Source organism: Mobula birostris, chromosome 9 (genome assembly GCF_030028105.1).
Source record: "Mobula birostris isolate sMobBir1 chromosome 9, sMobBir1.hap1, whole genome shotgun sequence".
Lineage (NCBI taxonomy): Eukaryota > Metazoa > Chordata > Chondrichthyes > Myliobatiformes > Myliobatidae > Mobula > Mobula birostris.
The window spans coordinates 54,412,587-54,426,807 of record NC_092378.1 but is presented as its reverse complement, the minus strand read 5'-3'; the positions used below and the strand labels follow the sequence as shown (position 1 = coordinate 54,426,807).

At 45.8% G+C, this 14,221-nt stretch overlaps 1 protein-coding gene across 10 annotated transcripts in view; it reads right to left on the bottom strand.

The window, feature by feature from the left end:
* Positions 1–3,836: 3,836 nt before the first annotated feature.
* Positions 3,837–14,221, bottom strand: part of LOC140202766 (protein-methionine sulfoxide oxidase mical3a-like) — a 311,216-nt gene continuing 300,831 nt past the window's right edge. For all 10 annotated transcript variants that reach the window (XM_072268078.1, XM_072268077.1, XM_072268082.1 and 7 more), the window contains 3 exons: positions 12,735–12,834; positions 11,812–11,885; positions 3,837–9,934 (listed from right to left, as the gene is read on the bottom strand). In XM_072268078.1, coding sequence (XP_072124179.1) covers positions 9,750–9,934; positions 11,812–11,885; positions 12,735–12,834 — 359 coding nt within the window. In that variant the 3' untranslated portion in view covers positions 3,837–9,749. The remainder of the gene's footprint in view (positions 9,935–11,811; positions 11,886–12,734; positions 12,835–14,221) is intronic.

Below are 14,221 nucleotides of genomic sequence, written 5' to 3'. Positions count from 1 at the left end.
ATGTCCACTGGATTTTAAAGGTTGTAAGACAGTACAATAAGGTCATTGAAAAGGCATAGGGGATGCTTTCCTTTATTTCCCGAAGCAGCAAAATTATACTAAAAAATGTACACTGATTAGGCTGCAAATTTAAGTGCTGTGCAGATCTCCAATCCATGCTCTGAATTCTCATGTGGGAAGTGGGTAACACTGCCGTGATCTCATTTTATCTCGTTTCACTGTTCAATGTGCAACCATAGTGGGACAACAGACTGGTCCATTTTGGCATGCCTGACACCGATGCTGTCAATGTTACTCACTTTGCACCTAGAGTTTTCATTAGAGATTTATGGTTGATGGCCAAAGCAAAACATTTTCTGAGTAAGAATTAATGAAACCTTTTCATTCAAAAGTAATCCCCAATGCTGATCTCAAATTCAAAACATTTCCTACTGCTCTTAGTCAATGTCAGTGATGAAAAGACAACTGTTTTTCTTCAACATCATCCATTATATCATTGAATTACTGTTCATTCTCCTTAATTTAGAGCATTCTGTTTTATTGAACATACTGCATTATTATAAACTAAAAAAAAATCATCTCCAGATTTTATTTTTACACAAGTCTTTTGCCCTAATTTAAGTTCTAATCTTTTCTCACTGATCTGTGGTGCCAAGACTTTAGCAGGATCTGGCTGACACAGTATTACACTGACTGGACACTGGGCACGAATGTAAACCCTACATCAGGGACCAGTGTGAATCGTGAATCGTGCATTGAACTCTCTAGTGTGAACAATATGCAAGTAATGCTTCCAAATCACCAAGAACCCCGCTTTGGACATCCATTGTAAACCCGACATTAGCAACCACAGCAGATACTGCAGCTGGCGCCAATGCAGCTTGAAAATTGGCCATCATTGTGAACCGTACACTGTGTGCCATTGCAAACTGCACACAGGCAACCATACTAAATCCCTGGGTACCAGTGTGAATACTACACTAGCAACCACTGCATATTCTACACTGTTCATGTCTATGACCCATACACATCACTGTCCTGTAAGCCAGCAACACCGTACTGTATACTGGGATCATTTTAAAAGCTAGCCTAGAATTACTATGAACAGATATTGCAATAAATACGAATTGCTGGAACTGTAGTCTGGCACCACAATGAACATTGAACTGGCCACTAGCACAGTAAACCATACACTTGTACCACTGAACCCTAACAGCGTAGAAACTGTAACTAACTATGGAGATGCAATCAGTGATAGAAAGTCACTAACAGCACCCCCTGATGGTATATGATTCAACCTCCTCCAATTAGTAATATTCTGCAGTTTAAGCAAGCCACATGCCATGCAAGTACCATGCTAAAGGCCTTCTTCAAAGGGCCTCACCACAGTCACAAACCCTGATTGTGTATGATCAGAGTTATGCTCAGCCACTGCTATGCAACCATCAAGAGCTGATACTGTGAACTCTTAGACAAGGCAGGATAATGGTGCTGACTCACAACTCCAGAGACCCAGGTTCGGGCCCGACCTCCACCGCTGTGTGTGGACTTTGCATGTTCTCCCTGTGACCACACGGGTTACCTTCCATTTTCCAATGATGCAGGTTCATAGGTCAATCGGCCATTGTAAATTGGTTATGCAGGTGAGTGGTTAGCTTGAGGGGGGGAGTTGGTGTGGGTTGAATCTCTGTGAGAATGCGTTAATTTGGCCCATCGTGTCTTTGCTCACTCTTTGAAAGGGGTTGTTCACCACCTTGCTCTTTCCCTATTGCCCAGTAATTTATTTTTCCTACAATCAATGTGGCAACTGCATTTTGGAAGGAACACTATTCTTTGTTCCCACTTCAGACAACATTAGGAAAAGATTCCAATTTATGAGACTACAGAGCCTGGATAATAGAGACTTTCTGTTGTGACGGGGTCCTGAATTACCCCTATGAACTGTGCTTTTGAAAAGAGAGAGTTATTTAACACCAACATGTTGTTTTGAAAAGAGAGAGAGAGAGAGACAAAGACTAACTTTTGGACTGTCACTTTAAGGCATGAGGAACTATTGGATTTCTGCTGAGTTGGGAGAGAGACAGCACCGAGCAGCTTGCAAGTCGCTATGGTAACCGAGGGCGGCATTATTTGATGGACAATTGATGTTATGATTTTTCGGCAATGTGTTTATACTTCCAAGGACATTTGCCTGCTTGTACATTTCTTACACAGTCAAAGGAAAGAGGAGTTATTTGAATGACAGTTGGTACTCAGTACAGTGAGATAAATAGGAGGTCAGATGATATAGACCTCAGGCACATGTTTTGGACACTGAATGAGCTTTGTTGTGCCCAAGGAAAAAGTGGGTTTTTTGGAGGATCAATCAGTGGCTCTTGCAGTGAGAAAAGGGAGTGACCGGTGGGGAGTTGTCCATGTGTCCAGCCTTTGCCTGGGTTGATAGCTCCACCACAGAAAAATGGTCCCCTTTGTTGTGGTCACAGTTGGTGACTTATAAAGGATTTTGGAGGACAACGAGAAGATCGACGGGGTCAACTCAACTGAAGACTCAAATCTATCACTACTCAACTCAACATCACAAACTGAACTTTACTTATTGTCGTAAGACTATCTTTTTACCCCTAGACTTGAAGAAGCTTAGTTTTTCATATATATTTCCACACTTATATACTTACTTATATCATTGCTAACCTGTTTGATTTATCTACATTTATATTACTGTATTGCATAGTTACTAATAAATATTATTAGTTAATAGCAATACCGGACTCCAAAGTGTTTTCCATCTGTGCTGGATCTTTAACCCGTCACGGGGTACGTGACACTGTCAATTTGCACACAGAGCCCATGCGTGTTGGCTGGATAAAGATTAAAAAAAAAACACAGGCAAATAAAAAGCAGAGGAAAATGTTTTTTAAAATATATAAATTTGTATCATACCAAGTGTTAATAAATAACTTTAATTCCACCTTCACACGTTGCGAACGATAATTATTATCCAAGTGAGTGCAAATGATACCAAAGCACATCACAGTACGTAGCCTGTCACAGAACATCAGTGGCATATTTACAGTAAATTCAACATTGTAATCCCTGCAAACTGGAGTCTTACAGAGGGAGTCTGCATGTAAAAAGTACACAACAGGGAAAATATGATGATTCATTCCTGTTTTGTGCACATCTGAATGTAACATTTACTGTTTGCTGACAGTCTGCCAGTACAAAGGAAGATTTACTATCTAGATCTCTGTGGGGTTGAGATGGCTTGCCGGGGGGGGGCGGTGGAGGAGAGAGTGGGAGTGGGGATAGGGGAAGAGCGAAAAGGATGGGGAGAGAGGGAGGGGTGAGGGGAGACATAGGGGGAGGGGGAGGGGAAAGAGGGGGAGGAGAGAGAAGAGAGAGGGAGGAGGGGAGAGGAGAGAGAGGGGGAGGGGAGAGGAGAGAGAGGGGGAGGGGAGAGGAGAGAGAGGGGGAGGGGAGAGGAGAGAGAGGGGGAGGGGAGAGGAGAGAGAGACAGGGGGAGGGGAGAGGAGAGAGAGACAGGGGGAGGGGAAAGGGGGGAGGGGAAAGGGGGGAGGGAGAAGGGGGGAAGGGGGAAGGGGGGAAGGGGGAAGGGGGGAAGGGGGAAGGGGGGAAGGGGGAAGGGGGGAAGGGGGGAAGGGGGAAGGGGGGAAGGGGGGAAGGGGGGAGGGGGGAAGGGGGGAAGGGGGGAAGGGGGAAGGGGGAAGGGGGAAGGGGGGAAGGGGGGAAGGGGGGAAGGGGGAAGGGGGGAAGGGGGGAAGGGGGGAAGGGGGGAAGGGGGGAAGGGGGGAAGGGGGGAAGGGGGGAAGGGGGAAGGGGAAGGGGGAAGGGGGAAGGGGGGAAGGGGGGAAGGGGGGAAGGAGAAAACAGCGCAGAATGAAATGGGTTAAAGAGAGAATGAGATGACTGAGACTATATTTAGGAAGAGGAGATGAATGAGACTGAGGGTGTTTAAAACATGGGATTGAAGAAAAACGGGGAGAGTACTGAGTGAGGTTGCGTGGTTTCACATTGTACATAGAGTATAGCATTGAGAAGAGGGAGACAGAGGTAGTGACAGAGACAGATAGATGGGAGGGGCAGAGGTCAGGGACAGTCTCTAGGTGATCCCAGCACAGTGAGCATGCCTGCAGGGTAACAACAGGTTCAATGATCACAGATCCATTGACTTGTGTCTATGGACAACACTCTTCATACTGCAACTAGATGTGAATGATATATCCACAACACTGGCTGTGGGGTTGACAGGTTAGAGTTCCACAGCTGGTTAGACTGGGATCCCCAGACCCTTTGTAGTTCTGACTTACTCAGCAACAGTTGTTGGAGCTCTCCTTACTAAGGACTCCAGTATTTATGCTGGGTAACCGACTGCCACATCCTGTGGGGAACTCTGTCCCGATGGAGTTTGATAGGGATTGGAAAGCTGAGGCAAAGAAAGGAAGAGTTACATTCTTTAAAAAAATTGTGCAATTTAAAAAATTATTTTGAAGTGTTAAAAGAGGAGTGGCACAATGGTGCATCCACTAGAGCCACTGCCCCGCAGCTCCAGAGACCTGGGTTCAATCCTGACTTTGGATGCTGTCTGTGTGGAGTTTGCATGCTCTCCCCACGTGAGTTTCTTCCAGGTACTCCAGTTTCCTCTCACAACCGAAAGACATGCAGGGTGGTAGGTTTATCGGCCATTGGAAATCACCCCAGCGTGTGGGCGAGTGGTAGAATCTAGGGGGAGTTGATGGGGATGTGGGGAGAATTAAGAGTGGGATTAATTGAACTGGATAGCTAGACCCTTACTCAATGGGCTGAAGGGCTTGTTTCTGTGCTGTACAACTCTCTAACTGCACGAGCAAGCCTGAGGCAGCAAATTAATCTCAGTGAGGGCACCGCGCAGAAAACTGAATCAACTGAATGTATTTTAAGTGTATGAAGCACCCTGTACAATCACATTTTATCACGTTCCCATTGGGAACTGATCTGATTCACAGACCGATCAGGCCTATAAATGCTCTCGCAGAGAGGCTACCAGTAGGTGGGGGCTCCTATCCAGTTCCTGGATTTCTCTTATTCTCCATCTGATTTAGACTCCAGTTTGAGTGCAGCCACAAAGTCACAGACACAGATTTCAAACCTGACCTTCATAATTACATTCCTCAGCATTCCACAGGATTTCATTCTTAAATATATTTGCACACCTCTGTGTACTATTACACGCACACTCATCTGTACATAATACTGTGTTAAACCACAGGTTCAACACTGCTGTAACCCTGACCGCATCGTAAGATTGCTGAAATACAATGAAATAAACACACTCTCACCCAGACACACACACACACACGCACGCACGCAGATGCAGAAACCATGCACACAGTGTTCAGTTCTATTTGCAACTCTTTAGGTAATAAAGCAATCCATGTCCACATGCAGCAAGACCTGGACTATATTCAGGCACAGGCTGATAAGTGCCGAGTACACTTGCACCTCTCGTGCCAGATAATGATTACCTTTAACAAGTGAGGCTCTGACCACCTCCTCTTTACACCTTGTTGCATTACCATTGTCCAATCATCCACTGTCAACACCCTGGGCATCTCCAATCACCAGAAACGTAATCAGACCGCATACGTGAATATCGTGTCTCTGAGAGGCTGTGTATCCTGCTGGGAATGGTTCATTTCCTGACTCCCAAAGCAGTCTTCTCCATCTGTTAGGCACATCAGGAGTGGGATGGAATACCTTCCATCTGCTGGATGAGTGCATTTCCAAGTTCGGCAACATTCAGGATGAAACTCAACTCGTCCACCACCCTAAACATTCACTCCCTCCACCACCAATGCAATAAAGTCCAATTGCCTGTAAGTTTAAATTACTGGCTGTTCTCCACTAATTCAGGAGATGTTGAGACAAGTGCTATCAACTAAATGTACAGCAGTTCCTTACCAAGGCTCCTGTAACAGAACTTCTCACTCCTAACTGCAGAAAGGGCAGCAGAGGCATGGAAATACCATCAGCCCAGTGATGTTTCATGTCCTACAGTGGAGGAAAACTAATAGAATTGCTGAGAGGGTTGGAGCAGACACTGTGTCACTCTGCAGGTCCCCTCCAGACTTGGAGTGGTATTGCCACCATAATTCCCTCCTAATAGCACCATGGGAGTTCCTTAAACGGGAAGCAGATTCACTACACCACCTTCAGTGCAACTAGGGATGGGCAGTGACTGGTTCTGTAGGAGTGATACCATAAAGCCAGAATAGTGGGCAGGAGTACGTGGCTGGTGGGTTTGCACTCAGGATCATGGTGGGAGGAATGCAGAACAGCTGGAAAAGGCTGCAGAGGGAAAGGAAATGGGTGGAGGGCAGTGGTATGTCAGAAGGGAGAAAAGTAGGACGTAGGGACAGGGTCCAGTGCTTGGAGCTGAAAGGAGTGTTGTCAGGCGACTGGAGTGCGTTGGGGAAGGAAGTGTGCCTGTTTAAGGGTTGGGAGTCGCATGGGGTACAGTAACTGCCCAAAGAGGGAGATACTCCCTGACATGTAAGCATTCCCCTATCCAGGTAGAGGCTGCCAAAGGACTGAAAGTCTGCCAAAGTGGTCTCATTTTTGATAAAGGGAGCAGGGTCAACAGCCAGTTACTACAGGTTAGTCAGCCTAAGACCAGTACGGAGAAATCACTTGTCAGCAGCTTTGGGCCCTTTATCTATGAAAGGATGTGCTGACATTGGACAGGGTCAGAGGAGGTTCTTGAGAATGATTCTGGGAATGAAAGGGTTACCATGAGGACTGATTGATGGCTCTGTGCCTGTCATTCCCAGAATTCAGAAGAATTGAGGGGGGGGGGGAATCTTACAGAAACCTACTGAATGTTGTAAGGCCTCGGTAGGGTGGATGTGGAGAGGATATTTCCTATGGTGCTAGAGGGCAAAGCCTCAGAATAGAGGGACGTCCATTTGGAATGGAGATGAGGAGAAATTTCTTCAGCCAGAGAGTGGTGAATCTGTGGAACTGATTGCCACAGGCCACTGTGGAGGCCAGATCATTAGGTATATTAAAGGCAGAGGCTGATAGATTCTTGATTAGTCAGGGCATGAAGGGTTACGGAGAGAAGGCAGGGGATTGTGGCTGAGAGGAAAATGGATCAGTCATAATGAAATGGCAGAGCAGACGTAATGGGCCAAACAGCCTGATTCTGCGCCTACATCTTATGGTCTATGGAAATATTCAGGGAAGATTTAGTCAAGGATAATCAACATGAAATTGTCAGCCAAGGTTGAATAAGGACAAATTAGATTTTTTTGTGGAGGTATCAAGGAGTGGATCTATAGTAGCACAAGACTTCTGGCAAGATCAATTCCATGGCAAGAAACTAAAAGCCCATGGGATTTAAGTGAGAGTGCCAATTGTCTCTCCTGTGCGGGAAAAAGCGAAGGGTATTGATAGGATGGATGTTTACAGAGGGGTTTCAAAAGGGCTTGATGCTGGGTGTTTCACAGTGCACATCATCGATAGGGAGTTAACTCTGGGAGCTATGACAAATAGATTGCAGATAATGTAAGAATTTGTGGCTAACAGTGGCCAGGGGCTGGCCAGACAGATAATGTAACTTGTAGAAGGGCAACATCGTGCATGTGGGGAGGGCAGACACTAAAAATTGGCAGGATACTGGGAAATCTAGACCAGCAGAGGCTTTGGAGTGCATATTCCACAGGATCAGAATGTCCCAGAGTAGGTAGATAATGGTTTTTAGGATATTAGGGATACTTGCTTTTATTAGTCGAATCAGAGGATATAAGAGCAGAGAAGCTCCAGTGGGTGATGTTTCCAATAGTGGGAGAGTCAAGCAGAGCCCGAGGACATCCTTTTAGAACAGAGATGAGGAGGAATTTCTTTAGCCAGATGTGGAATTCATTACCTCAGATAGCTGTGGAGCCAAGTCCACTGGGTATACTTAAAAGTGGAGGTTGATAGGTTCTTGATTAGAAAGGGCATCAAAGGTTACCCGAAGAAGGCAGGAGAATGGATTGAGAGGAATAATAAATCAGCCATGTTCAAATGGTGAGCAGACTTAGTGGGTTTTACAGTCTTATGGAGAGATCATGTGATAAACGTATAAAATACTAGTTAAGCCACAGTTAAAGTATTGTGTGCAGTTCTGGTCACATTAGAGAAAGGTAGCTTTTAAATTTATTTCCACACTGCTGAAGGGAGTGGCCGAATACAATATGTGATGGTGATGTGGCAATGGATTAGGATAGGTGCTGGCACACACATATGCATGCGAAGGAATAGCAGCCAGCCACGTCACTGGGCGTGTGTGAAATGATGGGTATCTTTATTTTGGAGATATAGGACAGGAACAGGCCTTTCTCTCCTGTCATAAGATAGGATAGATGTTACCAGACTCTCCAACGAATCTCTTACACACTGAAACTCCCAGCCTACCTCATTGTAGCCATTGCACTTCAATGTCTAACCGCACTACACATTATCTGGAACTGTAACATTATATTCTGCCTTGAAGTACTAATGAAGGGAATGGTCTGTCTGGTAACGCACAAAACAAAAGCTTTTCACCGTATATCAGTACACGTGACAATAATAAGCCAAAACCAACTGGCTATGCTGCCACTTTGTTCCACCCCATCCACCTACACTGATCTAGACTGATCCAGGTGAACCTCTATTCCCCTCTCCCTGAAATGCCTATCCGGCCTCCTCTTAAATATCACTGTACCATTTCCTTCTAACACCCCCACGGTAGACAACTCCACATTTTTGAGTACTGTTGGGATTTTTAATGACTCCCCTACTGGAATGGGCTATTATGTGTTTGTTCAACTGAGATATGTGAGAGATAATGAGGAGCTTTAGGGGATGCAATGTCCAAGTGAACCAATGACAAGGTAGAGCATGTAAGTGAAAAGGTAAGAAAAAGAAATGAGCTGCTGAGTGCTTTTTAATGGTGAGAAGTCACTGGACTCCTTTAAATGCATCACCATCTATGTTTTCCATCTCATTCTGTTCATGCCGTGGCATTTGAATGGTTTCTGCTGTATCATGCAGAGCCCAGCCTCCCCAAAGAAAAGGTAACTGGTGCCTACAGCAACAGATGGAGGTGGGGTCACTCTGCGCTAAGCACTCTGAGCTCCAAGATCAGTGGCAGGAAGCTACAAAAGACCCTGATGATACCTCTGGTTGGACTTGGTGTCACAGGGCAGTGGCACCACTGGTCTGGAGAATTGGACAGTGAAAAGATGGAAAGCATGCCTCCATCTCAAGGTGCGGGGTATCTATTACTGCCTTGCATAAGAGAAGGATCTGCAGAACGAGCAGGGTCTATACTTACTATAGGGTTCACGTCCTGTGCTTGCCAGTTCTACAGTTCCATCAAAAGTAATTAAGTTCTTATGAATCTGTTGAAATGAGCTAGTGGCCCCATAACTCGTGCAAATCGGTTGTGTCTCCTGCCCTCTGAGCACCCCTCCATTATTGTCCAGAGTATTCGAGAGCTGGCCAGTATCTGATCGGGATCGGCTGAAGTTGCTCTCAGTTCAGGTGGGGACATGTATGTGTGTGTGGCTGACACATTGGCATGCAGCACAACCACTATTCTGCAGTGTTCACCACAGTGGGAATCTGCTCCACCAGCCACCCATAGGACAACCTCTTGCTACCCCTTCTGACCACTGTTGATGCTGTGCCCGGGCTTTCTGCGTCTGCAGCTGCAGGTGGGCCATCTATGACCAGTTCAAGTTGTAGCTCTTGCTCAGCATGACAGCCTCCAAGTCCTTGTCTTCCTCCTTCTCGCGGAGCCGCTGTTCTTCAAGCAGCGCCACCAGTGCGTCTCGCTGCTCCACCACCTCCAGCATCTCGTTCAGGATCCGCCTCTCCTCCAACAACTCCTCGCTGTTCTTCAGATTGTCTGCCAAACACAATGGAGAATCATCAGGCACAGAGCAGCTCACTGTCCCAGCCACACCAGGGCATGGACTGTGATAAGCCACAAAACGGGACGGGTGCCAATACCCAGGACAGAGATCTTCTGAGAAGAAAAAAGGGAGAACACCACATACCCAGATAATCTGGGAACATGGATCCAGATACCCAGAGCAAGAGGATGGGAATGATCTAGGAACAGGGACAGAGTTACCCCCAAAATAAGGAACTGAAAGATGGAATACTCTGGGAAAAGGGACCTCGATACCCCAGAGCAAAGGATAGGGATTGTACTCCCAACAAGACAGACATAGAAATCCCTAGAACACAGAGTGTTGAGGAGGATACTGTAGGAACAGGGATCTAGATTCCTTCAGAACAAGGGGCTCAGGGAAGAATACTTGGACTAAGGAGGGATACTTTGGGACCTCGATACTACAAGACAAGTGGGTGAGAGGGAAATACCATGGGAACAGGGACAACCAGAATGTGGTGGATACTGTGGGAACACGCTCCCAGATATACCTAGAATAAGCGGCGTGAAGGATTGTGAATACCCTGGGAATGTGATCATGTATATTCCTAGAAGAAGGTGTTACAATATTCTGGGAAAATTAAACTATATATTCCTAGAAAAAGGAATGGCGGAATACCTAGAGATGAAGGATCGAGATAATTTTAAAACAGGGGAGTGGGGCATTATTTTGGAACCAAGATTAGATGCAAAGGGAAGAGAGAAGACTCTGGGAATAGGGGTGAAGTCATACCACGGGCAATATCCAATGGATTAATGGAACTAGCAGTGATCATATGCTGGGACTGTAGTGAGAGGTTGGGGAGAGACGTCCCAGGATCAGGGTGGGGAAGGGCACTGGAAGGGACAGAAGGGATGCAGATCAGATGGGATTAGGGTCAGGAGGATTGGTATAGGGTGACAGCAGTTCAGAAGAGATGAGGGACAGAGGGAGTGAAGGAGAGGAGGAGAGAGGACAGACGGAGAGAAAGGAGGTGACAGGGTGGAGGGTGGGAGGGAGAGGAGGCATGGAGAGGATACAGTAAGTGGAAGAAGAATAGTGAATGAGAGACGGGAGAGTGAGTGAGGAACAGGGGAGGGAGAGGGATAAAGATGAAAAAGAAAACAGAGGGAAATAGGAGTGAACAAGGGAGGTGGGTGGAAGCAAGGATGAATTGGGGTGCTGGCAGCCAAACACTGCCCTTTATGTTGTGCCTGCCTTCTTGCCATTGTTCCCTATAATTTTACCAATCCGAATGCTTGATCTCCGAGTAAAACCTCCCAAGCTGGTCCATGGGTGGTTGCACCCAGAAAAAAAGACCAGCATGATCTTATTGAATAGGAGAGAATATGCAAATGGCCAAATGGCTTCCCCTGCTACAATTTCTTATGTTGTTAAGAACCAAGCTGAAGGACTTTTGGACATTTGTTCCAGGTGATTGCCTTCTTCTCAGACAGTCCCTTGATATCAAAGATGAGTAGTTTCTACTCCAGTTCTGGGAGTTTTTTTTCTGACTGTGGGATGAACTCAGCAGGTGGGGCAGGTGGTCTTGTTGTAGGCGAGTACGCTGGAGGTGGTGCTCCCCTTCCACAGTTTGCACTTGGCCTCTGGGAATCTCCTATAGTGTGGAGAACTTGTAATGGGAGTCTGGTGTGACATTATGATCCACCTGCAGACACAAGGACTTTGGATTTTCTGGTTAGTGACCAGCCCTGCTAACTCATCAGGGCCTGTGAGGTCACTTAAACTTTAGAGTAGTCCCTGGCAGGGCATTGTACTATCTATCAGAGTCACCTTAAGGGCAATAGATGCTGGCCTTGCCAATTCTCAAAGTATGAGTGCCACTTACCATCAATGGCCATGCGCTCCCGGAGTTCCTGCTGTAACCTGCTCTGACAATCCTCGAGCTCCAGCTCACGGGCACTGCACAGGAAACAAATACAGTTCATCATCCGGCATCTGGCCCACTGGTCCTGGTTTATTCTGACATTCAACCACACTCAGCTTCATGTGGGGCTACAGGAAACTGAGGGTAGAGCTCCCATGGCATGGGGCTGAAGCCTTTCCTCCTGTCCTCTTTGCTACTGACAAAAGCTTCTAAACTGTTTTGGACTGCACCTGATAGATCATCTGCTCTGCTACTGGACTCCACATTGGAGATGGGGTGTGGAGGCAGGGGACACTGCACTAGGAGGGGTTGATGTACAAAGGGCTTTCTCCTGCACCATAAATTATTATACACAATTAAATAAAATTATAAAACATTAACTATAATTTCATAAATACTTACACTATTTTCCTGCAGTTCAATTACTTCATTAAAAAAAAATTGTTGAGATTGATTTGAACACTGACAGGTTGCAACAACCTTTTGGAAGAACTCCAAATGGGTCGAGTAGCATCCGTTGCGGCAAAGGAACTGTCGACTTCTAGTGTCAAAGCCTTGCATCAATACTCAGGACATCACGTGCTGTTTGCCCGCTGAGTTGCTCCAGCAGATTGTTTGTTGCTACAGATGCAGTCCTTCGTGTCTCCCTGTTTGCTACGCTGGCTGGGCTCAGTGGGTTATCAGGAGCAGAATGCCTCATTTTAAAGATGTGAGGAGTCTTGACTGTAATTCATGATCATAGAACTCTTAGGGGATTGTGTAGTACTTAAAGAGCAGAAACAGTCCAAATGTACCAACATTAAACTCCTCTTCTGCTTTTCATTCAAGAGGTAAAAGACTAAATTATGGTTCAGGATAAGTGAGAAACAAATATTGCAACTTACAAGATCATCAACTCTGATTCATAGCGTACCAGCCTGTTCTTCTCCTGCACCAATTTAAACCACTCCTGCATCAGGCGAGGGTCATCCTTTTTGCCCATTCCTGTTGGAGAGCACATCAAAGTCAAAGAGCCCAACAAACAAGGCGATGCATGAGGTAGGAGGTAATGTGCCACTCACCAATATGAAGACATCTCTGTCAAACAACCTGTTTGTAACTGCAAACACACTGGAGGGGGTCAATTCAACATGGCACTACCCCTGCACTGCATACCATGGGATAACACACTGACTTACCCTAGCCCTAGGTCATCGGTCAGTGGCATCATCAAACTGGCAGCAGAGTGTTTGGCAATCAACTCCAAAGTAGTATAAAAATCAGCTTGGTGCACCTGGTTAACTATCAGCACCACCCTCATTTAACTTGATGTGAATGTATAAAATTCTCAAATTTCTCGACTCTTTCAGACTAGAATTCACTTCCAGGTAGGTGTTGTCCTTTATACTGATTGCCTGAATTTCTTGATTGCACTCTAAGCAGTAACTCACTCCCATATCTCTCATCCTGTGTATAAACTTCAAATATTCTTGATTAGATTCGAACCAATAATCTACCCAGTGCATCTGTTCACCTACATTAAACTCCCAAACTTTTGGCTGGACTCTAGGATGCAACTTGTTTTCCAGATATCTGTGTGTGGTTTCAGCATGTCCCATCTCATTACAATCCAGCTGCAACCAAGCTGGGCTCAGAAAGTAGGTCACAAGGTACACGCCTAGGGTTGTATTGGTTCTGGAGGCCAGGATACATACTTGAGGGGGTAGGGGTATTGCTAGGGTAGGTAGGTGGAATCACAGCGTCTAGTTCAGGGAGAAACAGGGATCAGAGTATAAAGAGTGTGTGTGTGTGTGTGTGTGTGTGTGTGTGTGTGTGTGTGTGTGTGTGTGTGTGTGTGTGTGTGTGTGTGTGTGTAGATGAAGGTAAGTGTTTCACTAACTGTGTGGGCCTCACAGAGAATCTCTATGACAGTAAGACCATCTTGTCCTGGTGCCCCACAACACCATCCAAGTCCCCTTGCAATGCTCTAAAAAAAGCATTGTGCACGGAATCAATGCACCTTGTACACCTGATGTGGAAATTAGCTCGTGGTCAGAGGAGTCACTATGATAGGAAGTGTTGGGCGGAACTTTTGCAGCAATGTAAAACAAATTGAAAGTGGGTATTGTGCATCATTCACTCATGGAAATCATCAAGTCAAAGGCACTGGGCTAAAAAAATATTTTGCAATGGATTTCCGGACACTGGAACTTCAGTTATAAATCCACCAAATTTCTCAGTAAAATGGTAGCTGGCAACATGAACTAAACCTGCTCAAATCTCGCGATTTCAGTTTAGAATTTTGCCCAAGAAATCTCTCTTCAACATTCTTCCAAAAATCACTCAGCAAGATTATTCCAAGGCATTCTATATACAAGTCACCAAAATGTTT